At 39.7% G+C, this 21,147-nt stretch overlaps 1 protein-coding gene across 1 annotated transcript in view; it reads right to left on the reverse strand.

Annotated features, from left to right (window-relative positions):
• LOC134655424 (CD109 antigen) overlaps positions 1-18,880 on the reverse strand; it is a 52,903-nt gene extending 34,023 nt beyond the window's left edge. Inside the window, exons 1-10 of the mRNA XM_063510891.1 lie at positions 18,695-18,880; positions 17,610-18,013; positions 15,935-16,115; positions 15,203-15,374; positions 12,551-12,663; positions 9,043-9,183; positions 8,226-8,454; positions 6,094-6,269; positions 4,596-4,766; positions 3,438-3,662 (exon numbers count right to left, since the gene is read on the reverse strand). Of these exons, the coding sequence (XP_063366961.1) occupies positions 3,438-3,662; positions 4,596-4,766; positions 6,094-6,269; positions 8,226-8,454; positions 9,043-9,183; positions 12,551-12,663; positions 15,203-15,374; positions 15,935-16,115; positions 17,610-17,992 (1,791 nt within the window). The 5' untranslated portion in view covers positions 17,993-18,013; positions 18,695-18,880. The remainder of the gene's footprint in view (positions 1-3,437; positions 3,663-4,595; positions 4,767-6,093; positions 6,270-8,225; positions 8,455-9,042; positions 9,184-12,550; positions 12,664-15,202; positions 15,375-15,934; positions 16,116-17,609; positions 18,014-18,694) is intronic.
• Positions 18,881-21,147: the final 2,267 nt, after the last annotated feature.

Raw genomic sequence — 21,147 nt, forward strand, 5'->3', positions numbered from 1 at the left:
AGCTATATGCAGTTCTGGCAAAATTTTATTATTTGTGCATGTCTCACTCATACCTTCCCCATGACCTAATGAAGACCATTGTGGTGCCTATTCTCAAGGATAAAATTGGCGATGTTTCTAGTAAGTCCAACTATCGGCCCATCTCGCTTGCTGCTGTGCTGGCTAAGGTACTGGATAGCCTACTGGACGCACAACTTGGGAGGCACTTAAACTTACACTATGCTCAATTCGGGTTTCGCCCGGGTCTATCCACGGAAAGTGCAATCTTAAGTTTAAAACACACGGTACAGTACTACACTGAGCGTCAGACACCTATATACGCCTGTTTCCTGGACTTATCCAAGGCATTTGACCTTGTGTCGTACGATGTCCTTTGGAATAAGTTAAGGGAGCAAAAAGTACCGGCGGAGCTACTCCGAATATTTCAATATTGGTACCTTAACCAGAGCAATAGCGTCAGATGGGCTGGTAGGTTTTCTCAGTCGTACAGGTTGGAGTGTGGGGTGAGGCAGGGGGGTATTACCTCCCCCAAGCTCTTCAACCTGTACGTTAACGACCTGATCGAGGAATTGAGCAGCACTCCAGTAGGATGCAGAGTTGATGATGTTAGTATCAACAACATCAGCTACGCAGACGATATGGTGCTGCTCAGTCCAACGGTCAGGGCATTGAGAAAGCTATTGGGCATATGTGAAAAATACGTTAGTAAACATGGCTTACTGTATAACGCTAAGAAAAGCGAATATATGGTATTTAAGGCCGTCGGGGGCCAGCTACCGGAAAGTGTACCTGCCATAAAACTTAATAACAAAGAACTCAAGCGCGTATACACATTTAAGTATCTTGGACACTATGTCACCGACGACCTTAAAGATCAAGAAGATATAGAAAGGGAGCGCAGGGCACTGGCAGTCCGATGCAACATGCTGATAAGGAGGTTTGCACGGTGTAGCCGACAGGTAAAAATAACTTTATTCAAAGCTTATTGTCAAGTTTTCTACGCGTGCAGCCTCTGGACTAGCTATACGCAGAAGACCATCAGTTCCCTGCGCGTCCAATATAATAATGGTTTCAGGATGTTGTTGGGGCTGTCCCGTTTCTGCAGCGCATCAGGCATGTATGCACAAGCTCGCACGGATGACTACTATGCCGTAATACGAAAGAGAGTTGCCTCGTTGCTCTGCAGAGTGCGTGCCAGCTCCAACCCCATCCTGACTACTGTAGCGGGCCGATATGACTCACCTATAATGCGGCATTTCGAGTGTGTCATAACCGCTACTAGGTGATAGATTAAGTTATTGCTGTCTGTGTATGTTTTAATCGCTTTCTGTTTTTGTTCCACTAACACTTAGTTTTTAATCTTAATTGTTACTAACCATTATGGGCCATTGTTGTCTTTTAAATAAATAAATTGAATTGAATTGTTATTCATAAACGGTTGCTAACTTAATTAGTCGATGATCGTCGTTTGTCCCTATCTGTCGTTATGAGAGGGTCAAACGACTAAGCTAACGAGACCTTTATGAAAGGGGGTATAAGATTAATGGAATTTTCTATTGTATTGTAATAAGGGTTTTTTGAAACACATAGCGAGATAAGCTTGTTTGCCTAACAACCCTAAGGTTTGATGATTATGATGGTATCCTTTTATCCCTTATCAAGGACATAGCGCTCTCAGAAGGGATTTCCGTATTTCGCGGACCTTGCCCACTAGGTTTAAACCTGGATATACAGGGTGGCCCATTTAGATCGGTCAGTATGGGAAAATCCATGGTCTAATAAAACATGGTCTTCTCTTCCCAGTGTCACTTGCCTACGTCACAATAACATTGCCACTTTATTTCAACATAACATGTTACATGGGTACATTATATCTATGGTTAATAAGTTAATTTATTTCTTTATAATTTAATAATTTTCATTTGTATGTATTTTATCTTAAATTTTACAATAACACGTCATTTTTAATTATTCATTAGCAATATCTTCCGATTCACGAAAGAAATTTCAGACGTTCGGGTAATTCTGTTTACACTACTGGCAACACAGGATAGCGCTTTCACATTTGACAATCCGCCATTTTGTCCCTGACCGACCGTCCTTGTCGAACGCGTGTTAATTGTTATTTCCTTCTCGCTCAGTGTCAGCAGTCGCAGTGTTTTCCAAACTTTTCACGTCGTAAGCTTCGTAATTAATGTTTTGTTACGAAAATGGTTGGCTGCTCTATTCGGAACTGTAAGAGTAGGAGTGAAAAGTGCAGTATAGATTTGTTTTATTTTACTATGTTTCTACATGAATAACTTAAAATTAATGACGTTAAAATAATTTTCACTGTTGGTTAAAATTCTCCCACATTTTAAAGTTTGAGAACCTGTAAACAGCATGATGACGTAGGCAAGTGCCAGTTAGGTCATTCGCGAATCTCGGAATAGAGTACCAGGCGGAGTATATTATTATACCATGGGAAAATCTGAAACTATAAGACATACGACGATCTCTTCTTAGGAACCATGTCATCGATTTTAGTAACAAGAAAAACTGCATACATTCATTTTAAAAAAAATGTGTACTCAGCTCGGGAATCGAACCCGGACGTTTTGAAAAAAAAAATCTAAAATTATGTACATATCGATTGTGTAGGTCTTAAGCAGTAAATGTTACTATGAAACATGATGTCTGAAATGAATAAAATGCATTGTTTTCATATCCTTTAATTTATTTTAGTATGTTTTCGAAATGGCCACCATTATTTCAATACATTTTACATAAAAAAAAATTAAATGTATGAATGCAGTTTTTCTTGTTACTAAAATCGATGACATGGTTCCTAAGAAGAGATGGTCGTATGTCTTATAGTTTCAGATTTTCCCATACTGACCGATCTAAATGGCCCACCCTGTATACTTACATAGACATCAAAAGGCATGTGCGACTCAACCACCTGCGGCGTAAGCGAAGAGTTGAAGATCCTCGCGATGCTGTAGCCCAATCAGACCATCTATGATAGTCACATTTTTATCGCCTGTCATGCCATGCGTCACTTTCGCACTTACATATTTGTTAGAACGTGACAGCCATGGTGACAAATGATAAAGAGTCGGCCATCTTAGCCCTACAGGTCATCTAAGAACGGGATGATGACCTCCACTCCTAGGTTCTTTATATTATATGTACTTTCTTTGAGCTACCTTTGGACCTGAAAACCCTAGTACCTAATGTAAAACAATACAATTCAATACAATACAAATACTCTTTATTGCACACCTCAATAAAGGAAGACAATACAAAAGAAAACAGAAATACAAGCAGAGGTAAACAACAGGCGGTCTTATCGCTAATAAAAAGCGATCTCTTCCAGACAACCTTTGGGTAGCGGAAATTAATAAATTTACATATGTCAGCCCCTATATGTATGTGTAAAACCCTAGGCTACTTACGTAGACATCAAAAGGCATGTGCGGCTTGAACACCTGAGGTGTCCCGCCAAGGAACGTGACAGCCAGCGACGAGTTGAAGATCCTCGCGATGCTGTAGCCTTCGATGACGTCATCCAGGAACGGGTCTCCGACGGACGCTGTGATGATGACCTCGACCCCGTCCAGAGTGGGGACCAGCTGGGCTAGCTCCGACATTGGGTATTTGAAATCGAATGTGCCGTTGAACTGGGAAAATACAATAGATAGATTATATTTGAATAAATCAGCCAGCCTATTATGGATAGCTTTATCCATCTTTATCCACGTGATAAAATAACTGTCACTGTTTAACACCGTGGGAAAGAAAGTGACGGACACCGTTTTATCACGCTGTCACGTAGACAAGAACGACCATCATATCCGTACAGTAGTTTTAAACAACATTCGAAAATAAAAGACACTTTACTGTGATTTGGCAACTGTCTGACATTTTCAAAGTAGTATCTATCTAATGCCTTTAAACGAGCAATTCTTGTTTATTTATTTATTTATATATCTAATACCTTTAAACGAGCAATTCTTGTTTATTTATTTATTTATATATATATATATATATATATATATATTTCGGGGATCTCGGAAACGGCTCTAACGATTTCGATGAAATTTGCTATACGGGGGTTTTCGGGGGCGAAAAATCGATCTAGCTAGGTCTTATCTCTGGGAAAACGCGCATTTTCGAGTTTTTATATGGCTCGGTCACCCAGATATTCTTTATTATTGTAGAACTAATATCTGTTTGGCACATATACGCAAAAAAAATGATTTTACTGTCCCCGAAAGAAGGACAATGGACTTCCGGTTGTGATATATATCACAAGTCACAACTCGCTGACGTAGTTTTCGATTGTTCCAAAATACAAAAAATATCTAAGAGGAGTAATTTAATAATTCGTATTTTTTTTCAAACCAGGTCTAATTTTAAGAAATCCGTTTATAAATCAATCCACGTGATATATTATAATGGCGTTATTCATAAACGGCTGCTAACTTAATCAGTTGATGATCGTCGTTTGTCCCTATCTGTCCTTATGTCATAGAGAGGGAGAAACGATGATCTTTTACTTAGGAGACGTTTATGAATAAGGGGTAAATATATAACTATGTTTGAATACTTACATATCTCAAGTACGGCAATTTATCGTAATATGATGGATTGTTGTAGTAGTTGTTGTACTGCGTGTTGATGTTGTTCTGTGTGTTGTACGTGTTGTACTGGCTGCCATAATCGGAGCCGTATTGGTTGTCGTATAGATGCGGTTTCTCCATCCAAAATGGGTATTTTTCATCCTGTAACAAAAAAGAGTATAACATTTTTCAGTTTAGTTTGAACATGTTAAGATAGCTAATATAAATCGCTCAAATTTTCCGTTTTCGAGCCAAATGGGGACTAAAGGGGCCCACAGATTACCAATTCGCCAGACGATATCAGGCTGTCAGTTGATCGGAGCTGTCACCTTTTGCGTTTTACTGACAGACTGATATCGTCCGGAGAACTGGTAATCTGTGGGCCCCTTTATTTACTACATAATATGTTTGCATTTGTTTAATAACCCTTTGGTCGCAAAAGACATCAACTGATGCGCGAGGCGACAGTCCAATATCAACCTTCGTGCATTCCGGCAAAGTTCACGATGACGCGCCGCGAATAGAGATGGGTAACTACCCGGGTAAATACCCGAGAGCGTGTATTTACCCGGTATATACCCGATATTTACCTACCCGCGGGTATTTTCGTTTTTCTTCTAAATTTGATGTGTTTAATGGTATGTGAGTATAAATAAGATTAATTTAAGTCATTTTTTATAATGTTACATAAAATGTATGTTCAAACTAATTACGAAAAGGTTGCTATGAGGTGAAGTTCGATTTTAACATATAAGTCAAATTATGAATATCGTGTAAAATCATTCCCTGGCTTCCGGAAATGTTTTATAACGCTTTTAATATACATTAGAAAGATGAAAATAAAGACTACTTATGAATGATAAGAAAAATAAATTGTGCAGTGTCACAACTTGGGAAGCTCGTGTGTCAAATACAGTTAGTTTTAGGACAAAAATGTATATAACCTTTTTTGTAGGAAATCCTGTGTACTTTAGTTTGTACATACAACACTTTTCGATATTAATGACAGATTCCAAGAAATATGAAAAAGTTCACTTTTACCCCCCTCCCCCCAACCACACCCCCCGCCGACTGAAGTTCGAATGTGTATTATCAACGTATAAGTATGATAATTTACTAAAATAAAATAAAAAATACTCTTATGACGGTCTTTTTTTAATATTTATCAAAAGTGTACAAAAAAATCCTTAGTTACAACTGCAGGTTTCACTAAACCTTTTCATTTTAAATGACACACATTAATTACAACCATTAACTCGGTTTATATCTCCACTTTAACACAACTCGACATGTGCAATAAGATATGAATCTACCCGTCCATTTGGGTAGATACGGGTAAATACCGGGTAGATGGGTATTTACCGGGTATTTACCTGGGTGGGTAAATTGGGTAAATACCCACGACCCATCTCTAGCCGCGAACGATATGTGTGACGTTAGGTTAACATGGACGCCGCACGTCCCTGAGTTTGCACCTCTGTATACTTACAAAATTGAACATCCTTGTGTAGACCTTCTGCGGGTCGTACCACCAATCAGGCTGGTCTATCTGGTTGGGTTGCCCTGGCAGATGTCGATGATCTGGTCTGGCGTATTCGTCCGGGAACCCGTACTCGAATTGCTGGTAGCTCTCGTTGTATAGGTATGGGTTGAAGTTAGGACGGACTGTGGAAAAAAATTGGCGTTAGTCTTAAAGTGAATAATCATTTATTTACAAACAAGATATATACAGTGTATTACTAAAATAAATTAAAAACTAGCTTAAATCTAAAATAGGCCCTTGAGGCATTGTACCAAGGATGCTGGCGACATTTCCTCGCTGTATCGCAATGCTGATACGTTGTGCGAGGTAGCCGCCAGCTCTTCGGTCGCCAGTTACGTCAACCAGACGCTTCGCGATTTCTGCGAACAACTTATGCGCGCTGGGACCCCATGGACCTAGAGTTTCAACTCCAAATGGTACAAAATGGTACTCTCTACCGAGGCTCTTATATTTGTTACGTTTTAAAATTTCGGCGCTTTCCGCCGCCCCGCCCGCTAAAAGTAAACTGTTATTATATTGTACTAGCTTTTGCCCGCGACTTCGTCTGCGTGGAGTTAGTAATTTGGGTAGCTTATTTTTACCCAGTCTTTACTTTAATAACGATTCCCCATACAAATTTCCACTTCCCTTTTCACCCCCTTAAAGGGAGATTTTTTGGGATAAAAACTACCCTATGTTCTTCCCCGGGACTCAAACTCAAACAATGCCAAATTTCAACTAAATCGGTTCAGTGGTTATTGATTACCTATACAAATTTCCACCCACCTTTTCACCCCCTTAAGGGGTGAGTTCTGAGATAAAAAGTATCCTATGTCCTTCCCCGGGACTCAAAATATCTTCATACCAAATTTCAACAAAATCGGTTCAGCGGTTTAAGCATGACAGACAGACAGACAGAAACACTTTCGCATTTATAATATTATATATATAGTATGGATGTGTGTGTGTGTTGTCAAGCGCTGGTGGCCTAGCGGTAAGAGCGTGCGACTTGCAATTCGGAGGTCGCGGGTTCGAACCCCGGCTCGTACCAATGAGTTTTTCGGAACTTATGTACGAAATATCATTTGATATTTACCAGTCACTTTTCGGTGAAGGAAAACATCGTGAGGAAACCGGACTAATCCCAATACGGGCCTAGTTTACCCTCTGGGTTGGAAGGTCAGATGGCAGTCGCTTTCGTAAAAACTAGTGCCCACGCCAATTACTGGGATTAGTTGCCAAGCGGACCCCAGGCTCCTATGAGCCGTGGCAAAATGCCGGGACAACGCGAGGAAGATGATATATAGTATGGATGTTTCAACTGTATTGAGTTAACAAATAACCTTGTGTCGCTTTTTAGGGTTCTGTAGTCAACTAGAAACAGTTTCGCCATGTCTGTCTGTCCGTCCGTCCGCACTGGAGCCTCTGAATGATTCTTTTAATTTAAAAACGGTTATTATATACAAGCTAAACTCTCACCTCTCGAATATTGATTATTGTTGCACTCCAAACTGTCCCCTATTATTGAACTCGCCCTCCCTATAGTACCGCGGGCGGTACTGCGGTATCGGCCTGACAGTCGCCTTGAGAGTGAAGTTCCTAACTGGCGCTTCTGTGGAGTCCTGAATTCTTCTATAAGTGCTATAATATACTATATGTAGATAACTAACTATACTAACCTCTTGAATACTGATTATTGTTGTACCCCACAGGTGGCACTCCGAACTGTCCCCTATTATTGAATTGGCCCTCCCTATAGTACCGCGGGCGGTACTGCGGTATCGGCCTGACAGTCGCCTTGAGAGTGAAGGTCCTAACTGCGGCTTCTGTGGAGTCCTGAATTCTTCTAAAAGTGCTATAATATACTATATGTAGATAACTATACTAACCTCTTGAATATTGATTATTGTTGTACCCCACAGGTGGCACTCCGAACTGTCCCCTATTATTGAACTCGCCCTCCCTATAGTACCGCGGGCGGTACTGCGGTATCGGCCTGACAGTCGCCTTGAGAGTGAAGGTCCTAACTGCGGCTTCTGTGGAGTCCTGAATTCTTCTATAAGTGCTATAATATACTATATGTAGATAACTATACTAACCTCTTGAATATTGATTATTGTTGTACCCCACAGGTGGCACTCCGAACTGTCCCCTATTATTGAACTGACCCTCCCTATAGTACCGCGGGCGGTACTGCGGTATGGGTCTGACGGTCGCCTTGAGGGTAAGGTTGCCTCTAACGGGAGCTCCGGAGGTGTAGTTGGCCATGATACGTCCATGGATATATTGCTCGGTGTTGAAAAAGAACGCAGGCATAGTCACGTTCACCTGAGGATAAAGGATTTGGTATTAGTGGCCAAAACTTCATATATTCCTCCTATTGTTTTTTTTTAATTGAGAACTTCTAAAACTTCTATAAAAACTAGCCAAAAACCTAACTCAAATGGAAAAAACCGGCCAAGTGCGAGTCGGACTCGCGTTCCACGGGTTCCGTACATTAAGTCTGATTCACGCTTGACTGCACATTTCTAATAGGGTTTCCTATCATCTATAGGTAAAGAACTATTTTGTGTATTTTTTCAAAATTTTAGACCCAGTAGATTCGGAGATAAAGGGGGGAATTGTCACTTTTTGGCTATTTTCTCATTTACCCCCCAAAAGTGGCCCCCATGTTTAAAATTCATTTGTTTACGTTACATGTCCATCTTTGGGTCACAAACTTACATATGTGTACCAAACTTAATTGGTCTAGTAGTTTCCGAGAAAATAGGCTGTGACAGACGGACAGACAGACGCACGAGTGATCCTATAAGGGTTCCGTTTTTTCCTTTTGAGGTACGGAACCCTAAAAACGGATCCTTATAGGATCTCTCGTGTGTCTGTCTGTCTATAATATCTTATCTAGTTGCTCCTTACCTCAAACCTGGTCTGATAGTACTCTTCGACCAAGAACTGAGCTTCCTCCGTCTGCCCTAGCGCTTCTACTCGGATGGTCCACTCGCCAAATAGAGGTTGGTCTGAGAGTTGGTAGTGCAAACTCACTGTACCGAAGTTACTCTGTGGACAAAAACAATACGTTGGTGACATGAATCTAGTATAAAGCTTTGGATTCCTCCGAAAACGGTGCCGTCATATGACGGCCGTCATATAGCGGCAGCAAAAGACGGCCGTCTTTACGGTGGCGACATGTGGAAAGTACCACGGCGTCATAACACACCGTCATCCACCAAGGTCAAAGCGGCAAATTTGAAAAATGTAGGCGCGATGGGAGTTATGGGATGGGACGTTAGTCCCATAGAAAATTTTAATTTAGCGCCTTTTCCTACTGACAAGATTTGCTTGATCATCTATAATTTACTTGGAGGATGAAATATCATCAGAAGAGGAAAATAATCGTAGTACGGAATCATTTATTCAAATCTCGTGTCATTTATTCGAAATGGCGTCACCGCTATCTAATAAAACGTTCACGAAACTATCGACAAGGTCATGACGGCCGTCATCTTACTAGGAAACCGCGCCATCTTGTTTACATAGACAACGTTCTAGTGACGTCAGTCAACGCTATATAGCGGCCGTAATATGACGGCACCGTTTTCGGAGGAATCCAAAGCTTAACTGGATCAGGCATGAGGGGTGGGGGGAAATTACCGAACGGTATAGACGGGAACGGGAAGATACATAAGTATCTTGCAGTAGGAGTAGTAGCGAAAGCGCTATTATTGTTTGTCCTTATTATTATTATTATTTATTGAACACAATGTAAGCTTAGTTTCAGACCAAATCACTTACACGCTAGGAAAAACAGATACATCGTCAATATACATGCTAATTAATCAAGGACAATTAAAAACATACAAAAATATAAAATCACAGTCACACAGTCCTTGTCACAGTCTCACTTTTTTTTATTCCCCACCGTAAATTTAGTATGGATTATGGTGGGCAACAAATAAATTCGACCAATCATAGTGACGCATTGCACGTATACCACATCTATAGGATCCTACCATCTGTGGATAGTGACATATGACTTCAAACTAGAGATGCAACGGATAGTTGTTTGGCCGGATACCGGATATCCGGCCTGGACACTGGCCGAATATCCGGTATCCGGCCGCCGGATATTCGGCCGGCGGAACTATACCTATATTTTGAATTTTGCAGGTGCGCGTCGTGCAGGTTTCGACCTGTTTAGTAGTGAACGTTCGCGCGGACACATTTCTAGGATCGTAACGAGTTTTATCATGTCATTACGTAGTAAAATCGTTTATACTTTATTTATAGTTACAAGTGCGCGCGCGTATTTTTATGTAAACAAATAAGTGTATTGTGTGACATTGGTTACGTATTCATTTCTATCTACAGTGTCGTTAGCATTATGCCGTGACTGTTTTTTAGATTCCATTTTTTACCCCAAAATGTGTTAATTTTACTATTCGGTATCCGGCCGGATAGTAGACCACTATCCGGTATCCGGCCGGATACTAAAATAATGGCCGGATAGGCCGGATACCGGATAGTAACCGGATATCCGGTGCATCTCTACTTCAAACATAATTTACGATTAGAGTCTGTGCGGAAACAGAAGAGTCGTGGAATGTATGGAGCCCCATACATTCCGCGACTCTTCTCTTGCCGCACAGACTCTACGAAGATTTCGCGTCAATATCTAAGAATTCTAAGATAAAGTATATCATAGTCTGAAAGAGAAACATTAAAAACTGCAAAGCATAACAATTTAGTGTGACGTATTATATATCTGTGCTACCAAGGTAACCAATAACATCTGAACACAGCTCTATAATCATAAGCAGGTGGATATCTGATCCACAGTTAATATTACTCATAACAAGCGGAAAGACAATGGGGCAGTAAATGTGATATTTTGCTTTGGTTACACAAAAGAGAGGTGCAAAATGGATTGAAATTGAGAAGATGTGTTACTTTGCACGTGAATTCGTTATATTTTAACTGTATGTTCCTATCCTTCTGTGCACACATGTTTGGAGTTATAGTCCAGATCTAAACTGTAAGCTTATTAATGTAATTCCTGTAAATGTCTGTAACTTGTTTTGTGAGCCAAATAAATAAAATAAAAAAATAAAAAATTCGATCTGTTATGAACAGACCGTATAGATACAAATCAAATAAACACAGCACACACACACACACATCAGCAAAAGACACAAACATACACAGACTGATACAGTCATCAGCAGAAGCATAGAGAAATATAGTAAGACAAGAGTGCTCACTCCATACATCAGTTCAGACTATTAATTTCAGTGTCTACATCTAACATCGAGTAGCGGAACTATCAGTACTGCTACTTGACAATAGATGTAGCACCAACCGGAATGTCTTATCTCAACAGCATAAGACATTCCGGTCGGTGCTACATCTATTGTCAAGTAGCAGTACTGATAGTTCCGCTACTCGATGTTAGATGTAGACACTGAAATTAATAGTCTTAACTGATGTATGGAGTGAGCACTCTATGTATTTTTTTCTCTATGGCAGAAGGGGGAAGTTCAGAATGATCTACACACGCTTTTCTTTCTTGACCCTAGAATGCTCTCGCGCTGTGAGCATTTTGCTTTTCCGGCGAAAAACTGTCATTACTTGAACAGAGTACATTTCAAGGCAATTTTTTTTTTGTAAGTGTAAAACTATAATAAACGAACCTTTTTCATTATTTCTATTTTCCGGTTTTTTTATTACAGTGTATATCCCATAAAAAATGATTACAAACTGATAGTACAGTCGCCATCAGATATATCGGAGCGGCCAAGGTGCTCACAGATATCTGAACACGCCTCTAATGTAAGGCTTTAGAGTGCGTGTTCAGATATTTTTGAGCGCCTCGGCCGCTTTACATGAAAGTAATAATGTTCTTAAGCCGTTCAAAAAGAGGTCGTCACAACATTTTTTTGTGAACAAAAACATATTTCGTACTTAATTCAAGGGCCTCAGTGTTTTGGTTTGTTTGTAAAAAGTGGACATGGTGGTTTTTTGTAGGCTTTCCCAGTGAAAGCGATTAGGTTTCATGTTTCAATTATATTTTTTACGCCTTAGGTAGCGATACAATACAATGACATTTATTTTGACTCTCGTTGGTTTGAAGTAAGTCTGTCGCTATTTGTTAGTTTTAACTGGGAGCTGGGGCCCGTTTTTTCAAAAGCTTGTAATTTGTAATACAAGTGGAAGTCCCTTTCTAACAACAGCTGTCAAAAAGTGACATCCGCTTGTATTACAAGTTACAAGCTTTTGAGAAACGGGCTCGACTTAACTTAAATATTAGTAAGGTATGCTTTATTAGAAAGGTACTTTCAACTGTGTAGGCTATCTTTAAACGAACCCCAGACTCCCCAGAGGCCAAGTTTTTTTTTCAGGACTTAAGTATGAGATGTAAAGTACTCACCTGTCTCGAAAGCCACCGTTTCATGATCCGGCCGTTGGGGTCGAGGATGAAAACGTCGATGGCGCGCCCGAATGCCTTCAGCTCCGTGGAGATGGGGATCGCGCGGAAACGCACTGCCAAACGATAATCCCGCTTAGGTACATACACATAATGGGCAAATTATATTTCATAATGGGGTTTCTACTGACTTAATAGCCCACAGACTTATTTTTGTCTATAAAAGTACTTCAGCTTTTTTGTCAGAATAGTGACAGGGTGTAGCACGAAAGTAAACTAGAGCAGGTGTGGCTCACTCTACGATTTCGTCGCGTCGCTAGCAAGTACATGCGGCCCACACCAATTTTGGTGTCTAGCCATAGTAGTTGCCGCGCACCGCTAAGGGACGGAAGCCTGCTCGCGCTTGCGCCACCTAGCGGTCATATCTGTCGTAATAGACGCGTTTTGTTAGAGAGTGAACCTTCTGTACCTAGTACTATTATTTATACTGTGGCTAGAGCAAGTTGTAGATCATGTAGTTGTAGAATAAGCTAGGCAAAATAGGCACGCCAGTAACAGTTCCTTTGACTTTATCAACCACTACGTACGTATCTGCATGGGCGTAGGCAGGTACAGGCAGGGGGGGCAGCTGCCCCCCCCCCCCTGGGAGCTCAAATTTTACATACAATGCATGCCCCTCTGTGCCCCCCACCCCCCCAGGCCTATCAACTCGCCACCCCCTAGTTCACTGGCTGGCTACGCCCTTGAGTATCTGTAGGGAAAGGATGGTTGGTATATCATGTTATGCAACACGCTTGCTTGTTATTAAAAATAGAATAGAATAAAGAACATTTATGTGCAGACGATAAAGCGAAACCATCATAGGCATGTTGACGGTTTACAATAATCACGTTTCATTATAATAAAAAAGAACTTATTAACATTGCATGTTAGAAAAAGACGAACCCAACTTTTCATGCCAACGAAATTTAACGCTTATTACGATTAAAGAGGATATATAATCGGGTCCTACCCTACCTACTAATCCTTATTAACTATGTGCATAATAAGAATATCTTCAACAAGTGTCTTAAACGTGCTTAAACAAAACATGTGATTACAATAAAAATCTGAATGTTACAAAACATCTAAAAATAGATAAGTGAATGAACTCAATTAGACTCGAAACACGCGGTGCATAATAAGAATGAGTGCATCTTATTTTAGTTTGGGGATATAGTAACGTTGTCTAGTTTATTTAACTTCCGTATGTAATCTACTCGTGTTGATTGATGTTCGGCAGATTTTTCTAATGTAGCAACAAAAAAAATGCATTTTAATTTTAAACCACTCACTGCTTATAACTTGAGACAAAGGTAACAGTTTCACAAAGCTAAGGAGTTTTTTAAACTCTCGGCAACCCGCATATACCGATCTTAAACTTGCAATAACTTGTAGATATAATAATTAACTCATAGGTTGCCTTATTACAAAGCTAGCTTGTGTTTATAAAATTGTGTACAGGTGTATCTATATCTATCTATCTATCTAATCCAAAGGCCATCAGGCTGACAGTATGCAGAATGTAATTTCCACCCACAGTTAAAAAAAACGGGTTATTTATTTAGGGAAGATTCTCGATTCGGAGCCATGAGCCTTGCATGTAGATGGGCTTGTCCAGCTGAATAAAGATGGTCAAGGCGCGCCCGCCGAACGGGTTGTCCAGGTACAGGCTTTCTATGTAGCTTGTAGTCAGGAACTGCTGTTTGGACCTGAAGAATCTTACCAGTCTGTCCCTGCATGTAGACCGGTTTGTCCAGCTGAATAAAGATGGTCATGAAGCGGCGAGAGAACGACAGAGCGGTCTCGTTGACGAAGGCGCGCCCGCCGAACGGGTTGTCCAGGTACAAGCCTTCTATGTAGCTTGTAGTCAGGAACTGCTGTTGGGAACTGAAATATTTTACCAGTCTGTCCCTGCATGTAGACCGGTTTGTCCAGCTGAATAAAGATGGTCATGAAGCGGCGAGAGAACGACAGAGCGGTCTCGTTGACGAAGGCGCGCCCGCCGAACGGGTTGTCCAGGTATAAGCCTTCTATGTAGCTTGTAGTCAGGAACTGCTGTTGGGAACTGAAATATCTTACCAGTCTGTCCTTGCATGTAGACCGGTTTGTCCAGCTGAATAAAGATGGTCATGAAGCGGCGAGAGAACGACAGAGCGGTCTCGTTGACGAAGGCGCGCCCGCCGAACGGGTTGTCCAGGTATAAGCCTTCTATGTAGCTTGTAGTCAGGAACTGCTGTTGGGAACTGAAATATCTTACCAGTCTGTCCTTGCATGTAGACCGGTTTGTCCAGCTGAATAAAGATGGTCATGAAGCGGCGAGAGAACGACAGAGCGGTCTCGTTGACGAAGGCGCGCCCGCCGAACGGGTTGTCCAGGTATAAGCCTTCTATGTAGCTTGTAGTCAGGAACTGCTGTTTGGACCTGAAGAATCTTACCAGTCTGTCCCTGCATGTAGACCGGTTTGTCCAGCTGAATAAAGATGGTCATGAAGCGTCGAGAGAACGACAGAGCGGTCTCGTTGACGAAGGCGCGCCCGCCGAACGGGTTGTCCAGGTACAAGCCTTCTATGTAGCTTGTAGTCAGGAACTGCTGTTGGGAACTGAAATATTTTACCAGTCTGTCCCTGCATGTAGACCGGTTTGTCCAGCTGAATAAAGATGGTCATGAAGCGGCGAGAGAACGACAGAGCGGTCTCGTTGACAAAGGCGCGCCCGCCGAACGGGTTGTCCAGGTATAGGCCTTCGATTCGGAGCTTGTAGTCGCCAGGAACTGCTGTCGCTGGGACCTGCATGGAAATGACAATTTATAATTCCTAATCTAACAGTAAAGAAATTTTGAATTTCGTTTTTCATGGTGGGGCTTTTGATCTGATGGAGATCTAAAATGATCGTAATGTAACATATAAAGGTAATGTAACAACTAAATGTTATTGATCTTTTATATTCGTTATTTTCTAAATTAATTATGCGCCATTGACACACATTGACGACTGCCAATAACAATCGCTACATCTTTATTCATATGCAAATTGTGCGCACAGTATCATTATTAATTGTCTTGCATACTGATGATTTTATGGTTGTGATATTAGTCTTTAGAAACCGCTGTTGTAGTTAACAAAATAAAACAAAAAGTCGTTTCAAGCCCTTTAATATGATCATGATTGATTCAATTGATTAGTTAATAGATGACAGGTTTTCGAATCCATGTAAGAGCATTTATTTGTGTGTTGACTTTGCCAGGAGAGAGTATTAGTATTACACTTACGTGCGCTCAAAGCCTCAGTATGGCACAATACTTTGGGGCATTACCGCGGGTTATCAATGACAAAACAAAACAACTTACCCTCAAATTAAGTATCTCGGGCACCCCTTCCTTCACTCTCATGCTGACGTCGGTCATCTCGACGCCATCGCGCGAGATGGACGCGCGCACCGTCATCTGCATGCGCGCGCGCAGGATGTTCGCGGAGATCTTGTAGATCTGCCCCGGTCGGACCATGCGGGAGGCGACTATGAAGTAGGTGCTGGAAGGGAAGGAGCTGATAATATTGGGAGAAGCGAGTTTGAATGCCAGCAAATTACATTTGAAATGTGGGATGTGCCAGCATTTTATTGCACTGACTGAGTATTATTTGTATGTGCCTGCAGTGGCAGCATGGTTACATTTTTATTGCTTGTCACTATGCCTGTCACTTTCGCACTAACATACTTGTTAGAAAGTGACACTAGTGACAGGCATGGTGACAGGCGATAAAAATGCGACCGTGCCCGCTGAGCATTGATAACAGCAACAATAAATCGATTCTATGGTGTAAGCTTAGTCTTATTATAGAACTAACAGGCCTTACAGTGTTGTATTATCTACATTTGGATGGATTATTTAAATTCCTCGTAAAATTCAATAATGATTGCAGTTTAATAAATAAAATAAAAATAAAAAAGCCTTTTATTTCAGGTTTTCAGATTGCAGTTTAACCCATGTTATTTGGTATGTAGACAAATTTTTTTCAAATCTGGAACACTTGTAAATTAATTGTAAACATTTGCTATGTATGATGGGTAGGGTTGCCAACCGTATATAGTATTGTACTATATTTTGGCTCTCTGTACTATGTACTTTTGGAAAAATATAATAGTACGCTAAAATACTATATTTACGATTAAACGTATATTACACTTATGTTTAGTATTTTATCTAAAAGTACTATATTTTTTTGAAATGTACTATATTTTTTTCTTTTATTCTGGAAAATACTATATTCCATCAAAAAATAGTTGGCAACCCTAATGATGGGCCCTCTAGGGGTTATCATATCAGTACGGATCTAGGGATGCATCAAATATAGCTGAATAACACTTCAAAGGAAGGGTGTGATCAGTCTATATGATCACCACCCACTGTTTAAGGACTTTTATGGGGTCGTTGATGTTCGTAAATTAATTACTTTAAGCTGTGTTGTTGTTGCACTTAATGTAGAATTATTAAAACAGCAGGTGCTTAGTTATAAAAACGGGCACGTAATTCGGGACACGCGAAGCTGCAGGTGGCTTAGCTTGTTTTAAAAAAAAATAGGGCCTGATAGGTAAATTGATTATTTGCAGGTTGACTGGTAGATAATGCTTTGAGGCCTCTGGTACTTTATTGTTAAAATATTATGAACAATAAAGTTTAAGAAATAATAATTAATTTCCATTTTATGGCTAAAACAATTAGTACTGTAATTTTTTTTACACAAGAAAAATTCATAGAACACTGAGTAAATGTTAACTGTGTATATTTTTATGTGTCGGTCTATTAATTCAATTGGGTATTTTTTTAACATAATTTTTAATGAATAAAACAGTATTTAAATATATTCAATTTATGTGTTTCACTTTTAATCCATCCAATGCTGCTGAAGCATATCTGAATTGAGGTACAAATATATACACAAACACACATATGTATATGCACAGCCAGATTTTCTCTACTGAAAAAGTGTAAAACCAAAGACTAATAATAAAAAAAGATTACTTACGCTTCTCTCACAACAAGTCCTTCCAATTCCACATTAGCACCAGAACTACTATAAGACCTCTGTGAGTCCCACGGTGCTCTCGGAGTCACATCTTGCGGAAAATTCAGATCATTCCTATTCTGATTGTAATTTAGATCATTTCTGTTATCAAACTGATTGTACCGATCTGGGTACCGATTTCTGGTGTCATACGGATTATTGTACTGATTTGGGTTCCGAGAGTCATAAGGATTTTCATATCGCTTGTCGTCTCTTGGGTCATTTGGATTTGTGTTAAAGTAGTCATTGGTTGGGCTCGGCTGGCTCGGGTCATAAGTGGGATTGTAATCTTGGCCGTAGCATTGTAATATCAGTAATGATATGTATATTGATATGAGATTCATAATTCAGATTTTGTTAGCGGCCTGCAACAATAATTTTTAAATAATTAGTATCTAGACCTGTTGTCTGCCTCTATCTTTAATCTCTGTTTTTCTTTAAGCTGTATCTTTTACTAAGGTATGCCAATAAAGAGTATTCTATCTATCTATCTATCTAATAAGAATACAAATTCGAATCAAATGAAGTTTTGGTATCAAAACAAGATTATTGTATTTATTTTATTGTGTATTTTTTTTAACGAAATTAACAATTGTAGAGTATTCATGATGTTCACTTTTCAACAGAATGATAAGACTTCACTACATTCAGATAAAACTTTTCAACTTCATTCACTACATTCAGATAAAAGAATTTTATGCATGAAGGGACTATTTCATTCATGGAATGTTACGCATAAAATTATGATATTTAAGGATACAAGTACTAACATGCATGTTGGTTTAGTTAGGAGCTTAATTTGTTTCTCAACAAGCCGCATGTGTAAAATATAAACAAAGTAACAGGAAAAACAAACTTGATTCAGTTTCAAATAACATTCGTTAGACAACGTAAACACGTAAACACAAAGATTAACGGACAGTTCAGTGTTTATCATGCATGATAAATTAATTAACCTACTGTTTCAACAAATAACAAGCCTGAAAGGGTTTTAATACTATCTTAACCGTAATTATAATTTAATAATAAGTTAACACCGACTTAACCTGAAGTTAACGCCCATGGAAACGCCTGATTTTGTGTTACTAAAACACGGAGTTCCGGCACATTTGTGTTGTTGTTTCACTTAACTATGAAAAACAGTTTTAAATGTAACTGTTAAACTTATTTAGAGTAAAAATTTCATTGAAAATACTTTAATTGATTGAACTAAATAAGTTACGTTAACACCGCCTACTCACTTCACTTGTTGACGGGATAGCAAAAGCAAAGCACACAGCTCGCGCAGCCGCACCACGCCCGGCAGTTTAGCCGTTAACCGGTATTTACCGAAAAAAGCACAACCCTAGTGTCACAAAAAACGCTCACATACGAACTCGTGTAGCCTCAGCTTTACGGCGTGTGTCTATGGTATGAAGCCTATGGAGGGGGGGTCTTGCTATATAATCTGTGGAAGCACGTACTCTAAACAGTCTAAACACGAGGCGGGAAAAACAAATGACTACTACAAGCCATCCTTTTAGTTTGTGCATCCTTTCACTGAACGTTATTTTATATGGGATAGTCTAGCGTGAGAATACGTTGCAGTTTCGGGCTCTAATTCGTACCAATGACTTCTTATGTTACATCCATCGCGTCAAGATGTGCTAGCTAGCTAGACTAGAAACCCTGAAGAGGATTGAAAGCATCGATCCCAGATAGAGCAGTGCCGCGGACCAGGGAATGGACCTCGATTCACATAATCATGATTTTAAAATTAGGAACTAATAAAATCGTTTATTTGTTTTATCAATGCACGATTCATCAATACATGCGAAGGCGTAGTTATAATTTGAATGCGTGAATCATGCATGCTTGTGATACTGGGAAGATGGTCATTCATGGGACCAACCACCCAAAGAAATCGGCCTTTTTTTATTTAAAAAAAACAACGGAATGCACTCCGGGAGTGCCGACAGAAGTGAAAACTCAACGACTACTCCAAAATGTCTGCAGCACTAAGTATAATTGACCCATCCTCCTTTCTATTGAAAAACTTTAGTTCCGAAATTGCTGGTCAGTGAGCTTGTTTAAAATTCGAAATTTGTAGCGTTAATTGTTTAAAATTCGAATAGAATTGTAAAGTTACCTTGCAGACCTCGCATATAAATAGGTCATGATATTTTGAGTACTTCACTTGATTATATTCACCAGTACTAGACTTCACTTTTATTAGCGATTTCATCAAGATGTAGTTTTATTGAATTATGTCATTAAGTTTTTCTTTATTGATTTAAATGCCATCTAAATGAGTGGCCATCTAAACCTTACGGTCACGTGATCGCCTTACGCTGTCTCGAGTTTATCATTTTTTCCCCACCTCAAAAATTGCCCAGTGCCGCTAAAGAAGTTTTCACTTCAAAAAAACCTTTGCGACTAGCGCGCGATTTTCCTTGATGATTCCTATTTCATATTTTATTCTATGAGAAAAGTTGTTCAATGTTCAATATGAGTAGTCCTCATTTTTTGTCACTGGATACCGAAACTTCTTCTCGTCTTACGAAAACAGTGAGTAGCATGTAGCAATTGCAAAATAAATGGACTATAAGCATTCACAGACTACAGAAGAGCAAATCAAATTTTAGACCCATAATCTTTTATATTAAGTCAGTGCCCATAATAACTAAACCTAACCTCACATAGTGGGTAAAAAATCGGATAAATATTGGTAATATTAAAGTTTTTATCGTTACTATGACTGGGAAGGTACTAATTGGCCCAGAACTCATATTTAATTACTGTGTAGGTACCTAACCCGAGTAAAATGGGAGACTAAAACAGTGTGGGTCTAAAAGTTGGTTAGCCCAGAAAGCTGTATACTAGGTACTAGTACTGCCATGAATCTAGTATAACTGGATTGGGCATGAGTTGTGGGGATAACTGACAGAACGGGATAGTCTTATGTATCTTTCAGTAGGAGTAGCAACGAAAGCGCTATTATTGTTTGTCCTTGCCACAGTCTCACATCTTGTTTTATTCCCCACCGTAAATTGACCACCGTGATTGGTAGAATTCATTTGTTGCCCACCATAACAAATAAATTCGACCAATCATAGCGGCGCAATGCGACGCTATGATTGGTCGAATTTATATGTTTTGTCCCTCACGGAGGCACGCGTAGACCACTTCTATAGGATGCTACCTTCTATGAGTACTGCTAAGTCTTGTCACGTATAGTCAAAGAAATATATGAAAATGTCAAATGAGGGAGATAGAAAACTTGATAGAAAAGGCAAGATTTTTATTTCATTATCTCCCACGTTAAGCTAAACAAGTATACAGTCTTGTGTAATAGGTACATACTCATAATGACCGGGATAACAAAATAAAAAATATTCTGATTGATGAAATTCTAATTAACCACTGTATTCTCCACAAGTAAGCAGGACCTCATAAACAAAGGATTGATCAAAGTAATTAATTATCACAGAGTGAAAAAGTAGAGTTGTCAAACCACAGC

Source organism: Cydia amplana, chromosome 16 (genome assembly GCF_948474715.1).
Source record: "Cydia amplana chromosome 16, ilCydAmpl1.1, whole genome shotgun sequence".
Classification (NCBI taxonomy): Eukaryota; Metazoa; Arthropoda; class Insecta; order Lepidoptera; family Tortricidae; genus Cydia; species Cydia amplana.